General features: G+C 40.4%; 1 protein-coding gene across 1 annotated transcript in view; it reads right to left on the reverse strand.

Annotated features, from left to right (window-relative positions):
- ECT2L (epithelial cell transforming 2 like) overlaps positions 1-5,628 on the reverse strand; it is a 41,756-nt gene extending 36,128 nt beyond the window's left edge. The window contains 6 exon segments of the mRNA XM_067702993.1: positions 524-692; positions 1,499-1,654; positions 1,657-1,752; positions 5,509-5,545; positions 5,547-5,604; positions 5,606-5,628. Of these exon segments, the coding sequence (XP_067559094.1) occupies positions 524-692; positions 1,499-1,654; positions 1,657-1,752; positions 5,509-5,545; positions 5,547-5,604; positions 5,606-5,628 (539 nt within the window).
- Between the last annotated feature and the right edge of the window lie 13,347 nt (positions 5,629-18,975).

Raw genomic sequence — 18,975 nt, forward strand, 5'->3', positions numbered from 1 at the left:
AGCCGCTCCGCGGCATGTGGGATCTTCCCGGGCCGGGGCACGAACCCGCGTCCCCTGCATCGGCAGGCGGACTCTCAACCACTGCGCCACCAGGGAAGCCCCAAGAGATTTTAAATTTCCTTAATCACCTGGGCCTCATGATTTTCTGAGTGGTGTCCATTCTCTCCACAGTCACCCCTCCCCCATCACCATTCAGATAGGCTTACTCCTTACAAAAAAATTTCTGGAAAAATGTTACTTTTGCTCAATAACTTTATACAGAAAATACGGTACGTCCACAATATAGCCTCTTTGCGGGGTTAAGAATATTTAAAACGTAAATTTTGAATGTTATGTATCTCCCTCTTCAAGAAGCACGTTTAAGACCACTGTTCTTGAAGATTAAGGAACTATTTCTATTGCTATTTCATAGGATAAGAGCCATATAATTACACAAGATCCCTGCATGTTAGCTGAATTATTCTAGAATGAATTCTTGGTGTCAGGATGGTCCTCCACCTTCAGTAGATGGAGGTTTGCTTACCGCTTGGGCAAAGCTTCTAAAGATGCAAAAACAAGCTGTTTCTCCAAAGTGTCCTGTAATCCCACTCGATCCCTCACAGTTTGGGAGAGACGTGGTTGGCATTTGGATTCGAACAATCTAGAGCAGCATGTTCCATTCACCCAAGGGGGTCGAACTTTGAACAAATTCTCTGAAAAACAAACAGCAGCAGGCTCGGCTGTTTACTTCATGCTTCTCCCAGCCAAGTCTACACAGTTAATGGCATAAAAATAGAGCTGTTCCAAGGCAGTATTCCAGATGGCAGTAATTAGAGCCACTTTTTACACACTCTTTGGTTTTCTTATCCTCTCGGCTCTGTGGCTGCAAGTTACCAGTCACTTCAGGTCAAGAAACAAGCTCAGAGAATAAGCAACTCTTTTCTTGTAGAAACCAGTTCATCAGTTTGTAGGCTTTACCTCATTTTTGGCCTTCTTGGCTTCAAGTAATTTCCCATTTGTTACAATCTCGCAGAGGGTGAGTAAGTGAAAACAAAGATGGGAGAACTCTAATCAGGTTTGCTCATTACCTTTACACACCGTGTAAATCAGAAGGCTTAGCTCAGAGTGTCTCATCCTTACTCCCTTTCCACTTAAAAAAAAAAAAAGTCATTATTCCTGCTTCTGTTTCCATTTTCATTTTTCCTCCTTTTTCACGGATCCTAATTCTTCCGAATTGTCCTGATCCTATTTATTTGCTTTTGCCTGTATTCGTACTTCTCTCTCCTTATTTTTGGTCTCACAGAGGCACTGACATTTGACCTTACATATTTTATCAGAAATCTTTTTGTTTTTCTTAATTAATAGTGAAGAAAAAAAGAGTTTGTCCTGAGATACTTTAGAGAATGCCACTTACAGGCTGTTTCAGAAAGACCTTGCTATCTTCTGTGGGAATTTGTATGTTAATCCATTGGTTTCTACAATACTTGGTTAAGATATAAAGTTGTAAAATGCCACTCACTCTTACATAGTGCAATTTTCTCCCAAATTATTTTCCTTAGGCACTTTTCTCTTTGCCTCTCCTGTAGTTGCTCATCTTCTGTTTTGGGTTCATTCAGGGTCCCATAAAGAGCTGCGGCTTCCCTAGGGGTTAGCCAATCTAGGTTGGACACACAGCAATGTAATGGTGCTTCCAAGCACCATACTCATTATCTGTTGGTGTATAGGGCAGAAACCATCCAAACTTCATGCATTTGGACATCCATAAGCAATCCTTCAGAAAAAGAAATGAGAAACATAAGTTACGAGGACCATTTCCCAGTAATAATCTTTTCCAGTACACAGATCATTTTTTCTTATTACATTGAGATTTCTAGTGCAGTTGACTTGCCATCTAAAGTTGACTCTGAGAAATAAGAAGCGTACACCTTACTACACAGGAAAAATATTCTTTGATGAACATGTTTATTATATATGAATATATGTATTAGTCATCTTTGTACACTTATTCAATGCTCTCATAGCATTTGGTTACTTTAACCCCAGATTTTGAGAATTCTGCTTCTAGCAATTGTACAGTAGTTTGTCACAGACCAACCCTCCCACTGGGACCCATATGATATTGCCAATAGGCAACCAGTTTTGAGATACGAAAACTGCAAATTTCATGTAGTTTCATCTAATCAAATATTTAGACAAAATACTATAAAACAATGACTTGAGCTACCAATTCAATAAGGACTTGTGCAACCAAGACCTCAGAGAGGAGGGAAACCCAGAGAGGTAATATCCTGATTTGGCCTCACTTTTCACTTCAAGGCACTTGACAGTTCCAAACTCAGCCTTAAAACTAAGGCTGAGAAGCAGAGAAGGAAGTTAAGACTGAAAGACTTAGAAGCTGTTAAGAATTTTAGGCATTTTCGCAGGGAAGAGAGGAAACAAATTTAAATTCAGGGCCCACTAAGGGAAATAGCCCTGGTAATGACACTAGGCTTTTAGCTGAATCCTTTTCAGTAAGGATGACAAGGAATTAGACTGAAACTAGCTTTGAAATACTCTCTGATTGAATTTAAGTGAGCGATTCCTAGCCTAACCAAATGCCAGAAGCAAAAGCAAGATCTCTCTGGAGAAAGATAATATCATCCGGCGACTCAAATTATTGCATCGATTTTTTATATTCAATATTTGGTACTCAACCAAAACTATCAGGCACACAAAAAGACAAGAATTGTTTGTTTCTTCTTTTGTTTTTTAATAAATAGAGACCCTCAGAAGATCCAAAAGTTGTAATTATCAGACATGAACTTTAAAAAAGCCCTGTAATTACTATGCCTAAGAAATTAAATTGCTGGGTGGAAAATTTTGGCAAAGTAAGCAAATTGACACTCTAGAACTAAAAAATATAATAGCAAATTTAGAACTCAATGGACCAGTTTAAGAGCGAATTAGAATCCAGCTAAAGAGATAATTAGGAAACTGAAAGCTAGCCCAGAAGAAAAATCCAGACTGAAACACTGAAGGCCAAAATGATGGAAAAGGCACATTAGAGAATATGAAACTTACGGGACATGGTGAATCAATTAAATGTATTGAAACCCAGGGCTTCCCTGGTGGCGCAGTGGTTGAGAGTCCGCCTGCCGATGCAGGGGACATGGGTTCATGCCCCGGTCCGGGAAGATCCCACATGCCACGGAGCGGCTGGGCCCGTGAGCCATGGCCACTGAGCCTGCGCATCTGGAGCCTGTGCTCCGCAACGGGAGAGGCCACAACAGTGAGAGGCCCGCGTACCGCAAAAAAACAAAAAACAAAAACAAATGTATTGAAACCCAGGAGAAAAAGAGAGAAAGTGGAGCAAAAGCAATATATGAAGAGATAGCATCTGAGAACTTTGCAAAACTGATAAAAGACATTAAAACCCCCAATTAAAAAATCAATGCAAAATACAAAACAGGATAAATACACACACACACACACACACACACACACACACACACACACACACATACACACACCCCTCCAGGTACATTGTAACAAAACTGCAGAAAACAAAAGACAGAGAAAAAGATCTTAAAAGCAGCTAGAGAAAACAGAAATATTACCTTTAAAGGACCAAAAATAAAACCCCCTACTTCTCCAAAAAAATTATGAAAGCCAGAGAACAATGGAACATTTTCAAAGTTCTATAAAAAATGAACTGCCAACCTAGAGTTCAAATTCCCAGTGGAAATATCCTTCAAATTTGAAGGTGAAATAAAGACATTTTCAGACAAAAACTAAGAGACTCTGTCAGCAGCAACCTGCACTAAAAGAAATATTAAAGAGAATTCAGAAAAAAATTGATCCCAAAAGGAAAATCAGAGATGCAGGAAGGTATAAAGAACAACAGAAAAAGTGGTTACTTCCATGGTGGTGCAGTGCTTAAGAATCTGCCTGCCGATGCAGGGAACACGGGTTTGATCCTTGGTCTGGGAAGATCCCACATGCCACGGAGCACCTAAACCCATGCACCACAACTACTGAGCCTGTACTCTAGAGCCTGCGAGCCACAACTGAGCCCGCACGCCACAACTGCTGAAGCCCATGTGCCTGGAGCCTGTGTTCCATAACAAGAGAAGCCACCGCAATGAGAAGCCTGTGCACCACAACAAAGAGTAGCCCCTGCTCGCTGCAACTAGAGAGAAAGCCCACGTGCAGCAATGAAGACCCAATGCAGCCAAAAAATAAATAAGTAAATAAATAATAAAATTACTTTAAAAAAAATAAAGTATATTTTCTGACCACAATGCAACTTTGAAAAAAAAATTTTTTTGAAGTGGTTACTCATAAATAAATATTAACTATATAAAACAATAGTAGTAAAGCCTTGTGAGGTTAATATATATATTTTTTAATGTGTGTGTATTTTATATACGTATGTATGAGTAAAACTAAAATATTTGAAAACAAAAGCGTACAAACCGAGCAGGGAAGCAGACGGAGTTTAAGAGTTCTGTGCTCCTTGCATTACCTCAGAGGTGGCAAAATAACCCTGGATAAGTGGTGTAATCTCTATGGTAGCCATAAGAGAACTGCTAAAGAATTTACAATTAATCTACAGAATATTTAAGCTAATCCTAAAAGAGACAAGGAGAAAAACAAAATATAAAATAATAAAAATAGTAAAATGTTGGACTTAAGCCCAAATATATCAGTAGTTACATAAATGTGAACAGACTAAATTACCCCAGCTAAAAGTCAAAGATTGTCACCTGTTAAAAGAAAACCACCACCACCATATTCTGTTTACAAGACATGTTCCTTAAATATAAGCACACAGAAAGGTTGAAAGTAAAAAGAGAGGAAACAATATACCATGGGAGCACTAAGCTTGGATTCATAAATGCTCTAAATCCAGGGCTCACAGTTGCCTTTTGCATGTGGCTCCTCCATGGAGAGCCAAGTATTCTCCAAGGTCAGAATCTCAACATAAGCCCATTCTGGAAAGTTTGTATAAGTTAAAGGAGTAAATTATTGACTTGTATTTAAAGTATGTCTACCTTTACATTTCATTAAGTCTTTTAAAAGAGAGGAGACAAACAGGCCAAATGCAGAGATAATGGCAGAGGATGTAGATCTAGATTTATATTCTTCAACGGAGGTTAGCCAAAGAGGAGCAGTTAATGTTGTGGTTGTATAGCAATTTTTGAGGTGGGTTATCACGAATAAAACAATATCATGTAAAAACCAAAGTTTAAGTAATTCTTCACAAAAAAATGGACTTCTTAACCAAGATAATTAGTTTCTAAATAACTAAATTGAATATTTAAAGATTATTAAAATTACATGAATTATTAGAAGAGTGTATATCCCCCTGACTTATAAAATAAATTACTGTATTTAATTCATCCCCATTTTTTTCTCTTAAGGGTAAGTTAATTATGGTTCAGATATGCTCAGTTATTATCTTCAGGAAAGGGAGCTACCCCAATCACCTCATTACAGATGACAGCTGCATTTGGGCCCTATTACTAGGAAATGACAAGTGGTAAAGCTGTTCAGTTAAAAATTTCCAGGGCCAGCTGACTTGTGCCAGCTGCACACAAATCTTTTGGAAAGGAGAAGATACATAGAGAAATGAAGCGTGGTAGAGAAATCCACTTTGGCCACTTGCATCCTTTCTGAAAACCAGTCTTGGACAACCCTAAAAAGAAAAATGTAGAAATTTAGTTCAGATCACTAATATCTAAAATTGATTAAAATCCAGTATAAATATTGGTCACTGTTCTTTCTCTAGTGCTCTACCTATTAAAAAATTAAGTCCTGAAATAACATAAGGCTAGATTTTTAAGTATCCACTTTCAACGATCCATTCTAAACAGCAAGATGCATTACAAAAATATCTAAAATCCACAGGGGAAAAAAGTCTGAAATAAACATAGTTGTATGATATAAATCTGGATTTTTTCCTTTTTCTTTACCCAAATTCAATAAATCAGCAAGTCCTGTCGGCTCTATAGATATATATCCCCCAAATATGTCCCCCATCCCAGCCACTTCTCTCCACCTCCCAGCCTTCACTCTAGTCAGGGCACCTCCACCTCTCTCCTGGGCGGTTGCATCTACCTCCTGATTGCCTCCCTGCTTCCACTCCAGTCTTCCTAGAGCCCATTCTCCACACAGCAGCCCAAGTGGTTTATAAAAATGTAAATTAGATAATGTCACTGATGCAAGTAAAACCCTACAGTGACTTCCCAATGCAATTAGAATAAAAACCTATAGCTCCATCACACTTAGTAGTGAAATAGTAAACGCCTTCCTCCTAACAAAGCAAGGTTGACTACACTCTCTACTTTAACATGGAATAGAGGTTCTAGCCAGTTCAATAAGGAAAGAAAAAAATAATGAAAGGTATACGTATTGGAAAGGGAGCAGTAAACTGTCTCAATTCATGTACCATGTACGTGGAATCTATAAAACAACTATTTAAATTGTTGAACTTATTAATAAAACATTGTTGCTAATTTTCTTTATTTTTCAAATGTTTATAGAATCTATAGCAACATCCCCTTTTTCATTCCTGATATTACTAATTCACATTTTCTCTCTTTTATCCTTGGTTACTCTTCCTAGGAGTTCATTGATTTTACTACTACTTGTAACAAACCAGCTTTTGTTTTCATAGATTTTCTCTATTGTTTGTTCATTTTCTATTTTATTGATTTCCACTCTTATTTTCATTTCTCTCTTTCTATGTACTTGGGTGTAATTTGCTATATTTTTCCCCTAGTTTTTTTTTTTTTAATTTAATTATTTTTGACTGTGTTGGGTCTTTGTTACTGCACACAGGCTTTCTCTAGTTGCGGTGAGCATGGGCTACTCTTCGTTGTGGTGTGCGGGCTTGTGGTGGCTTCTTTTGTTGCAGAGCACAGGCCCTAGAGCACGCGGGCTTCAGTAGTTGCAGTGTGTGGGCTCAGTAGTTGCAGTGCACAGGCTTAGTTGCTCCTTCCCAGACCAGGGATCGAACCCGTGTCCCCTGCATTGGCAAGAGGATTCTTAACCACTGTGCCACAAGGGGAGTTCCTCCCCTAGTTTCTTTTTTGGCGGTACGTGGGCCTGTCACTGTTGTGGCCTCTCCCGTTTCGGAGCACAGGCTCCGGACGCGCAGGCTCAGCGGCCATGGCTCACGGGTCCAGCCGCTCCGCAGCATGTGGGATCTTCCCGGACCGGGGCACGAACCCGCGTCCCCTGCATTGGCAGGCGGCCTCTCAACCACTACGCCACCAGGGAAGCCCCTCCCCTAGTTTCTTAAGGGGGAAGTTGAGATCATTAATTTTAAAAGCTTTTTCTCATTAACATAAACATTTACATTATATTGTTTTCCCTCTAAGCTGTGCTGCAGACCACATGCTTAGCCATGTTGTATATTCATTGTCATTCAACTTGAAATATTTTCTAATTTCCCTTGTGATTTCTTCTTTGACCATAGGTTATTTATAAGTGCTGTTAGTTTCTAAATGTTTGGGGATTTTCTAGATGTTTTATTTTTATTAATCCCAAAATGTATTGCATTGTTGTTAAAGAATATACTTAATAAGATTTCAACCATTTTGAAATGTATTGAGTCTTAGTTTGTGGACCAGGAAATGAGGTATAAAGGTATAAATGTTACTTTGCTCATAAAAAGAACATATATTTGGAAATTGTTGTGTCTAGTTTCTATAAATGTTAGTTCAAGGTGGATAAGAAGATTGCTCAGTTCTTCTATATTCATACTGATTTTTTTCTTTAGCTCTATTCCATCAGTTTTTGTTTCATGTAATGTGAAACTCTGTTATTTGGTACATAAACATTTATAATTGTTATGACTTCTTGATGAATTGTTACTTTTCTTATTATAAAATGTCCATCTCTACCTATCTCTCTGGTAACACTCCTTGTCTTGAAGTCCATTTTGTCTGATATTAATATTGCCATCCTACTTTTATATGCTTACTATTTGCATGGTGTATCTTTTCCTATCCTTATACTTTACCAATCAGTGCCTTTATATTTAAAGTGTATCCCTCGGGGCTTCTCTGGTGGCACAGTGGTTGAGAGTCTGCCTGCTGATGCAGAGGACGCTGGTTCGTGCCCCGGTCCGGGAAGATCCCACATGCCGCGGAGCGGCTGGGCCCGTGAGCCATGGCCGCTGAGCCTGCGCGTCTGGAGCCTGTGCTCCGCAACGGGAGAGGCCACACAGTGAGAGGCCCGCGTACCGCAAAAAAATAAATTAATTAAAAAAATAAAGTATATCCCTCATAGTCAATATACAATGAAATTTTTTTTAGCTCATTTGACGACCATTGCCTTTATTTGAGGGTTTAGTCTGCTTGTATTTAATATAATTATTGTTATAGTTGAACCCAGGTCTCAGTTTTGTTATTTGTTGTTTGGTTGTCCCATCTGTCTTATGAGCCTTTATTCCTCCTCTCCTGCCTTGGTTTGAGTTAATACATATTTTTGTATTTCATTTTAATTCCTTTATTAGCTTTTTAGGATATCTTTGCATTAGTTTTATAAGTTGTTGCTAGGAAGTATAATATGCATCTTTAATTTTTTGTAGTCTACTTAGAGGTAATATTCATATAAAATTAAAGACCAGTGCAACAATATAATTCTCACCATCGTTTGTGCTTTTGTTGTTATCTCTACTGCATCTACTTATGTTATAAACCCCACAATACATTGCTTTTGCTTCAAATAGTCATATGTCTCTAAAATAACTTCAAAATTTTATATCTTCTCACACATTTATCATTTCCTGTTCTCTTCATTCCTGTTTATAAATCCATGTTTCCATCTGGTATCAATTTCCTTAGCCTGAAGGGCTTCCTTTAGCATTTCTTTACTGCAGGTCTTCTGACAACAAATCTTGTTAGTTTCCTTTTATTTGAAAATGTCTTTATCTCACATTAATATTTGTAATACTATTATGACCCCATTAATTAATTCAAATAATTATCATCCTGTAGCCAATCTGGTTTCTGCTACATCCTATTTTTCTTCTTCCTCCCTCATGCCGCTATTATTTTAAAGCAAATCCAAGACATCATATAATTTCTTTTTTTTAATTATAATTTTAAAAAATTTATTTATTTACTTTTGGCTGCGTTGGGTCTTCGTTGCTGCACGCGGGCTTTCTCTAGTTGCGGCGAGCGGGGGCTACTCTTCATTGTGGTGTGTGGGCTTCTCATTGCCGTGGCTTCCCTTGTTGCGGAGCATGGGCTGTAGGTGAGAGGGCTTCAGTAGTTGTGGCGTGTGGGCTTAGTCGCTCCGCGGCATGTGGGATCTTCCTAGACCAGGGATGGAACTTATGTCCCCTGCACTGGCAGGTGGATTCTTAACCACTGCGCCACCAGGGAAGTCCCAAGACATCATATAATTTCATCCATAAATATTTCAGTGTGTATCGATAAATAATATGTTGTTTTTTGGTTTTGGGGGTTTTATTTGGCCGCACCTCGCAGCTTATGGGATCTTAGTTCCCCGACCAGGGATAACCCAGGTCCTTGGCAGTTAGAGCATGTAGCCCTAACCACTGCACCACCAGGGAATTCCCTATCACTAAATAATAATAATAATAAATTTTTAAACATATACTGCATATAATACTATCATCATACCTTAACATTCAACAATTTCTTAATGTGACATTCATAAAGAAAACTTTTTAAATATGACATCCATCAAGAAAGACTTGTAAGTGAGGATCCAGAAGAAGTAAACTTCTTACAAGCATGCCACCTAAGCACAGACAGATCTTGAATGAATACAAAATCCAAGCCCCTACTCAAGTGGCCATCTTGGAAGCTATATAGATCTTAGGCCAAAGAAACATTTCATGGCCCATGAAGGATGTACTGCTGGCTCTGCAGCTAACAACTACACACAAAAAAGGACACTGAATACCTGATTGTCCTCTGTATATAATTAGCAATAAACATCTGCTACAGCCCCAAGCCACCAGATAGCAATCCAGGTATGAGTAAATCTAGCTCTTCCCTGAAACTCCTGATTTCCTCCAAACTCAGCAGAATTACAGATATTTGTGGCCAATCTCACAGCTGATTGGAAACTTTGGTATGAGAACCTACCAGAACTCATTTACCTAAGGCCACTGGGAGTACAAGACTTCTTCTCACTACTAAGTGGCTACTGCTACCCAATTACTGGGTCCTAATGGACTCAGATTAACTCACTGAAAGAAAAGTTGTAACTCTGAACAGACTTCGTCCTGCAGCGGATCTTCTCTGACCTGAATTCCCATAGAGTGGGTCAAGCCTCAGAAAGTTTCAATGTGAAATGAAAATGACACCTCCAATTAGGTACAAACAAGACTTTAGTTACCCCCACCAACACATTGTTGAATATCCATTAGACCCAGAGACAGTCTTGACCATGAATTAACAAACTTTTGGCTTAACTGGAGCCTCACTTACAAGTCTTGGGAAAGGAAATGTTCTACCTTGCTACACAACACCAATTCATACATGTAGAAGGAATTAAGAAATGAGAAAATCACCACTTGGTAGCTATCACAGTAATAAGTGCTTCAGGTAAGAATCATCAATGTATGCTAAAACTAGTAAGTAAAAGTCTGACAAGGAAAAAAATACTTGCATAGATTCAAATACTTTTTAATTAAGTTAAAAGTAATCACTCAAATAATTTTTAGTTACTTATTAATAAATACTAAATACTTAATAATTAACCATCTTAGCCGATGGTAAAGTTAAGATTATAAACAGTAGGCCAAATTGACATGCTATTCCCCCAATATGATCCACTGAGAAGTGCATAGCATTAAGTCTGTGTTATTCCTGCCAAGAACGTATGACCTCAATGTCGTCTTGAGGAAATATCAGCCAACCACAAACCGAAGGTCATTAAACAAAGTAGCAGATCTATGCTCTTCAAAAGTGTCAAGTAAGAGGGTGAGGAAAAACTGAGCAATTGCTCCACATCGAAGGTGGATGTAGAGACATGAAAACTAAATACAACAGATGACCTTAGATTGGATTTTGGACTGAGAAGGAAAGGACGATTATAAAGGACACTGTTGGAACAATCAGGAATATTGAATGGAGTCTGTGCACTGGACAGTAGTGCTGAACCAATGCTGATTTCCCGACATTGCAGGATGCACTGTGAGTTTTCAGCAGAGCGTGCTTGTTTTTTAGGAATCATACTGAAATGCTTAGGGTTAGTGGGGCACTATGTTTACAACTCACTCTCAAATATTTGAAATAATAAGGTAAAAATGGTAAAATGTTAACAATCAAGGAATCCAGATGAAAAGTTTAGAGGAATTGTTTACACTGTTTTTGTAAGTTAAACATTATTGTAAAAAGTGGGGTTTTTTGTTGTTTTCTTGTTTGTTTTTAAGAAGCAGCTACCTGCTTCAGTTCCAAGGTTTAATGATTGCCTGTTATTTTTGTGTGTTTCTACTCCCCTGACTTTAAGTCACTGCTTTTTCTTGGTCCTTGTCCATGCAGCTTTGTCATAACTGGAGACAAAACAGAGTGGCTTAAAATGTACCTGTTGGCAGGGCAGTCTGGAGAGAGGGTGGGAGTCGGGGTGTAAGCAGGAGGAAAAAGAACGGAGTTGTGTGTGTGCTGGCAGCACAGGGTACTCACAGGCAGAGGTGTCCCTTAGGGGTCTTCTCAGTATGGATAGAGATTAACGTTCAAACTGAATGAGACTTGTGACCACACCAAGGACAGTTAATCCCAGTGGATTCGTGACCTTAGCTCCTGCTTCATAGTCATTCCACTGGCCCTTGAGAGACAACTTGCTCTCATTTGGAACTCTAAGACAGATCAATAAAATAAAATGCAAAACAGAAACGTTTTCAGCCTCCTTTTCAGAGACGGGTCTCAGTATCTTCAGAGTCTTTGTGCCCATCCTCACAGCATCTACTGTTCCGTCCCAGCCAAGCAAAAGAGAATTGCTTTTTAAAGTAAACCTTAATCATACATATTTTATATTTGTTCCTAGTCTGTGCTGCTGCAAGGACACATTCGAGTATAATGAATTTTAAGCAAGAAGGAAAGAAAATGCTTCAGTCACATTAAAAAAAAAATCAGTACATGAGGAGCAGAGAACTAGGGTGGTTTGCGGTAATGAAATTGTGGCTCATTGCATTTTAGTTAATGTCGCAAAGTAAGAAATCCGTGAAGAGAAATACCAGCATGTGAGGAGACAATGAAGAAAATGTGCTTCGCTCGTTTGTTGTGACAAAGATAGCTTCATTGGAATAATTCATGATAGTGCCTCGCAGCGCCACGCACAATGTGTGCTTTGCAAAACTAATAAGCTTAGCGATATGGGACTTGAATCTAATTCTCTGCTCTGAAGTTTGTGATAAGAAATAGAAGGACGCTGCCCGAATTGTGATGAAATGGCTGAGGAGCAGATGGGGGAGGTGACCTGGAGAGGGCCGAGTGCCTTTGGCAGAGGTCCCTGCACTCTAGTGGCCGAGGCGGCACCTCCTCGTCTTGTCTGGTGGCTTGGCACACGCTCCATGGCGTGGTAAGGGTCTGTGTTGGGTGGATTTCCACATGGAGGCCAGTGTCACACAGCATAACGACCAGGTCTGGGGTGGACAGAAAATGCAGAACCGTGCGCTGAGCTCTCCAGTGAGTGAGAGCAAAGCTGGTGTGGGTACAGCAATAAGGAGGGTGACTGAAGGGTTTTTTATTTTAAGCTTTAAAAATAATTTGTATATTCTGATTTGTAAATAGTTAAATGGGTACATAAAAGCATAAAAAGTTAGGTTATACTTAGTTGGTACAATTATGGGTGATTGGTAGTTCCCTCTTTTTGCTTATTTAAACTTTCCAGTGTGTCTCCAAAGGCCTGGTTTTACCACTGAATGGTAAAGAATGTCTTGTCTATTTCCTACACATCCTTCAGAATCCAGCCTAAATGTCAAGTCCTCAGGGAAGGCTTCCCTGAGCCCCTGGACTAGGTGAGGTCCCAGTTACTTTTCCTTTGTCACTTAGCATCACCGTAGCTATTTCTTTGATATCTATTGGGTTGGCCATGCCTGCCCTTGGGTGGTGGAAAATAAAGGATAATGCATGCACATGGATGTGACATCACTACATGAGTGCAGGATGACTTCCCTTGTGTGATTCTTATTATTATATGGCTTGTGGCCAATGAAGCAGTAGGGTCCTGAGGAAGGAGTAAGAGACTTTCTCTGGAACCAGCATGGCAGATCCAAGTCACGTGGCTGGTAAAAAGCGATTTTTGCAACAATGTAGGTAACACTATAAGGCGATGTTAGTGGGTTGTTTTGGGGTGGTATTTCTGGGGTACTGCCAGAATCCTCTCACCTTCTCAACAGGCTGACCGTTCCTGCTCCCCAAACACTTCCCCGTGGGACGCTACTCTAGCCCACTGAGCCCTGCCTACTTCACGCCGTCTCATATTCTTTGCCGAAACCTGTATCCTTTACACTTGATGTGCACTGAAGTGTAACCTAAGCACTATTTTTGTGTTTCCTTCCTTGCTGACCCTCAAATTTAGTCCTTTTTTGGACTCATTCACCATTTAAAGTCTTTCTCTTCCACTGGACTGGAAGCCCCATAAACAAAAGGTATGGCAGCCGTCTTGTTTGCTGCTCTGTCCCCAGCATCTGGTATGGTGCTTGTAACTTAGCAGGGGGTAAATAGATATGTGTACATTAGAATAAAGAATGTAAAAAAAAAGTTGAAAAACAGGAAGAGAAAATCACTGTTTGTATTAATTTCCTGTTCATTATAACAAATTACCACCAACTTAGTGGCTTAAAACAGTACAAATGTATTCTCTCAGAGTTTTGGAGATCACAAGTCTGAAATCAGTTTCACGGGGCTACAGTCAGGGTGTTGGCAGGGCTGGTTTTTTCCTGCAAGCTCTAAGGGGAGAACTTGTTTTCTTGCCTCGTTCAGGGCCTAGTAGCTGTCTCTATTCCTCAGCTCAGGTCCCCTTTATCTTCAAAACCAGAAGCATAGGATCTTCAAGTCTCTCCATCTCTCCCATCATCACATCATTTTCTCTTCCGACTCTGATGTCTCTTGCGTCCCTTATAAGGATCATTGTGACTATGTTGAGCTCCAGTGATGCAGGATAATCTCCCCAACACAAATTCTTAATCACATCTGCAAAGTCCCTTTGCTGTACAAGATAACACTCATAGGTTCCAGGGATTAGGGCCTGGACATCTTTGGAGACAATTATCCAGTCTACCACAGTGCTCTAACTTCTGAGACATGCAAAACACCCCCACTTATTTCCAGCGGTGCTACGTTGTACCGTCAGATATCCAGTGAGGTGCATGAACATCCCTCTTGTTCCATTTTAGGCCAAGTTTTAGTCTACTAAAATATGAACTTCAGAGGGTAGGGGTCTCTTACACTCTGTTTCGTGTGGAATCCCACTCACCCAGAACTATGCTTGCTATACAGCAGACCCTCGGTAAATATTTGTTGAATGCTGCATGAATAGACTTTAGCTTCTGTCATCCATCATTTACTTCCTCTTCTTTAGATAAAATAACCTCAGTTCCTATTTGGTGGTCCATGTGCTTCTACAGGAGCTGACTTCATTCCTGACTCCACAAAGCACATGGTCAAAGCTAATGAAATTCATGTGGGTCAATCCTGTGGCCACAGCCACTGGCAGGAGGGGCATGGGCCCAAACTGATCCAGAGGGAAACCAAACAGAGAATTCTTTTCTTCTGGACACAAATGAGGAACCATAATAATGACGCCATGACTGCTGAAGGCAGAGCAGAGGGCCAGAAGGAAACAAGTCGTTTCATTGCTGAATCTCTGGATCGAGCTTCAGCTGCAGCCAAACCTACCTATGGGTTTTCCAATTGCATGAGAGTCAAATATTTCTTTTATTATTTGTGTCAAGTTTAAGGTTACTTATAATGAAACATTCTAAAACCACTAAGAAGTATTGCAAGTGAAACATGAAAAATCTACAGAAACAGAACAAATAATTTTGTTTTGCTAATAGAGAATAGGAGGGATGGGACACTCATACCATCTGTGTTCCAGCCTCCAAGAAGGAGTAGATGAAAAGGTGGAAGAAGCCTTGGGGCCTTTAGGTCACCCAGGCCTTGTGTCTTACCCTTGGCTGGATACCAAATCACCATGGGAACTTAGTAAAAACAGCTTCCTCAGCCCCATCCCAGGTGTTTTGAGCCAAAATGTCTATGGGTGAGGCTCATAGTTCATGTTTTTAACAAACTCCAAGTGACTCTAACGGGTTCACCCTCCTCAACATTGGTGAACTTGACGGCCCACTGGTAGAAGAGGCAGCCTAGCAGATGCTGATGCCAAAGTACAAAGTGTTGAATACATGTATGGTGTCCTTAGGAGAATGTATAATCCTATTTGAAGCCCTGAATTAATTAAACACTTAGACTCTGCATGAGGGTCTGATGCGCTCTCTCCTATGTGTAAAGGACATCAGTCTGACTGCTAAATGCTTTTTGTTTTTCCAAACCTGGCCGGTTCTCTGCTAGATTCTGGAGAGTTGGTATAACAAGAGAAGTGACAACTAGATACATGGACTATTATGGACCATTTTTAAACCTATTTATCTTCCTTTCACTTTCCTTAAATAAGGGAAATCAGGATAGCTCCAGGGTTAGTGAATTCAAGAACTCAGTGTCACTAATGGCCAAGGATTTTCTATATTTTCACTCTGCCTGCTCAGTAATTTGTTTTGGTCCCTCCAACTTGTTCCCTGAGGTGGTTCCCAAATGACTGACTGTTGTGAGCAGAGATCTGCACACAACAGAGACCACAGGCTATAGGGCAGAAGAGGGCATGTCCTTCCCTCTAGTTCCTTTTTAGGTCCCTTTGAGAGTGAAGAAAACTCTCCCAGAAACTCTAGCAGCCACTCTCTTGTGTTTCCTTGGGCCGAATTAATATCTACATGCCCTTTCTAAACCAGACGCATAAAAGAGGATGGAATGACGATGATTCTGTCCAACCCTGACTCACTCTTTGGGGGTCAGTGTGACCCACCACCCCTGAAGTACATGATACCTGAGGGGAAAAAAGGGTTTTGTCAGGAAGATGGAGAGGAATTGGGGAATGGCATGGGTGTGTGGGTGTGTGATGGACAGTGTCTAGCCCACTAAACAGGAATTGGTGCAAGAAGAGGAAGGATCTCTAGCTGCCCAAGCTTCTTTCTGATCTACCCAACCCTTAAAGATGCCTGCCCTTTCCCTTCCCTTCAGAGCACTTACTTATCTCAGTCCTTGCTTCCTGACACTTGAGATACTACATGGGGATATTTCATAAATGGATAAAAGTAGTTTTAATATCTGGTAGTACAACTCTTACTAATCTTTTTCTTTATATTTAAATTTTTCGTAGCTGTTGTAGTCCATTTTCTTTTCCAGATTAGCTTTAGAATCCGTTTCTCAAAGTCCATAAGAAAATGCCATTTTGGGATTTGTACCAAGATTGAATTGAATTGAAAGATTAATGTGGAGAGAATTGGCATCTTGAAACATAGCATATCTATCTATTTACCCAGGGTTTTTTTTTCTACTACCCTTTAATACAAATTTCTAATTTCCTTCATAAGGGTCTTGCACTTATCTTTTTAGTTTTATGCAACACACATAAGGAAGCAGAGCTGAGAGAAGGAAGAGAGTGAGTGAGCCCTGGTAACATTGAATCTAAGCATCTAGCGCAGCCTGAAGTAGACAAATCTTAAGTCAATAAATTCCCTTTTCTTCTTAGGCTGGTTTGAATTCCATTTCTGTTATTTGCACTTGAAAGCATTCTGACCATGACATCAAAAGAATACATAGAGAGGGTAGGACAAAAGATGACAGGCAGTCACCGGGCACTTACTCTGTATGTAATAAGAGCATCCTCCTTCTGCTTCTAAGACTTGCTAGCCGTTTAGGTCTCACAGGGAGCTACGTCTACTCTCATTCTGCCTCAACCCTCCTGAAAATTTCCTAAAGAGATTTTAAAAGACAGAATGGAGACAAATGGTCTCTTAAAACCTTGTCTCCATTTTCCAGTGAACTATCTGTGGATTTGGCCCTTCGCAGAGGGTAAAGGATACTTGGTAGATCTGGAAGCTAACATCATGTCCTTTATGAATGGCTGGTAGTGTCATCAGGGCTGCTACACTTGGGAAGTTGTGCAATGAACAAGTTTAGGAGGTGCCGTTCACACAGCTGATAGAGTGAAATAGCGTCGCCTGGAGGTGTGCGATAGGGCAGGCTTGGGTACTATTACTATGCATAATTCCTTTTGGAATTGCTTTATAGAGGTCTTGAATTAATTAAATAATGAAAAGTCTTCAATGAAGCAAAGTATTAGTAATATCCTGTGTTCTAAAACTTGTAATATCTTGAAAAAAATCCTTCCTCTGAGAGAACTACCAAAGGAAAGCTTTGTTCTGAGTACCTTTTTGTTATCATCGTCATTAGGAGTGTTTTACACATCTTCATTCATTCAAACAAGCATTTATTGAGTGGCTACTATGAACCTCGTATTGTTGTAAGTGCTAGGGACAGAAAGAGTTACCAGAAAAAGTCCCTGCCCTCAGGGAGCTACCTTCTAGTGGAATAGGCAGATGGTAAATGAACAAGCAAGTACTACGGTGTATAACATAATGGCAAGTGGAGCTACCATACTGTAAAGAGAAGTGAAACATTACAGAGGGAGAGTAGCAACACTTATAAAACCGGAAGTGAGGACTTCAAGTGCAGGGGCTTTGCCTAATGTAAGCCGGTGACCGTCCTACCACCCACTCTCCCTCTGTCCCCACCTCCACCCAGTAAAACAGCTTCGGGGTTTGGCTTCTCCTTTCAAACTCCAGGATTTCCTTTCTTAGCTTCATCCACCCCTAAAAGCCACCCAACAGCAAATGCTAATATTATATGTGGTTGCCCACGACCATCTGATCTATGTGAAAGGACAGAAATATGTCCAGAATATGGGGCTGAGGGGAGGGAAGAGTCAGGATGACCCACGTTTCCAGACCTGTCTTGGATATTTAGAAAACAGTGGGTCTCTGAATACTCCCCTCTCCCCTCCACCACCTCCACACAGAAATGTCCTTCTTTCACATGGACGTCAGTAACTCAGCGTGATGTAGCTGTTCTATATTTAAGGTTAATCTAGAAGTGTGTTGTCTCTGAAAAATTTATGTACCAGATTTCCTCAGAAATTACAATCGAGATAAACATCCTCAACTGAGCCCTCTCAGGGGCTGCAGGGAAGATGGGGTGGGTGTACTGTGGCGAGAGTGCGGGACGGCGGTGTTCCCTCTTAACTATACATGGGTTGGTATGTTTTTTGGTACATTTTTCTGCCCTCCAACCCCCCTTCCAGGTGACTCTGATGGAGACAAGCAACAAGAGCTAATCCTTGTTCGGTGGTGATCTACACACACACACACACACACACACACACACACACACACACACACACAATCCATCCATGTCTTAGGACTGCAGTTACATGAATCATGAATGTTGCCCCACCCACCAGGAAAAGCTACAAGTTTGAACAGCTCCAGCCCCGTAATGAAAGGCCTTTGTAGGAGGCATTACCTCTTGCTGAACAGAAGCAGTTTGAAACCGGTCCCACCAGTGTGACTAGGAGACTGATCCAATCTTCTCATAGGTTTCTTCAAGTGTGGCAGACACAAACAGCCCAGTTTCCTTTAAGGAGTCACAGGAAAGGTCAGCCTACTCAAGTGGCAGGGGGACAACACCACTGGAAACCGTCAGACGTGTGGACAGATAAGCATAATGTACAGTGAAAATGCCACGATAGAGGTTTGTAAAAATGATGGGGGTGAAAGATGAGCAGGAAAGGCTTCCCAGTGGAGGTGACATTTAAGTTGAAGTGAGAGGGAGAACTTGCCAGAGGGAAGGTTTAAGAAGATGAACCTTTGAAAAATGTCTTAAATATTATAAAACTCCATTTAAGAAAATTTCC

Source organism: Pseudorca crassidens, chromosome 13, assembly GCF_039906515.1.
Source record: "Pseudorca crassidens isolate mPseCra1 chromosome 13, mPseCra1.hap1, whole genome shotgun sequence".
NCBI classification, from domain to species: domain Eukaryota; kingdom Metazoa; phylum Chordata; class Mammalia; order Artiodactyla; family Delphinidae; genus Pseudorca; species Pseudorca crassidens.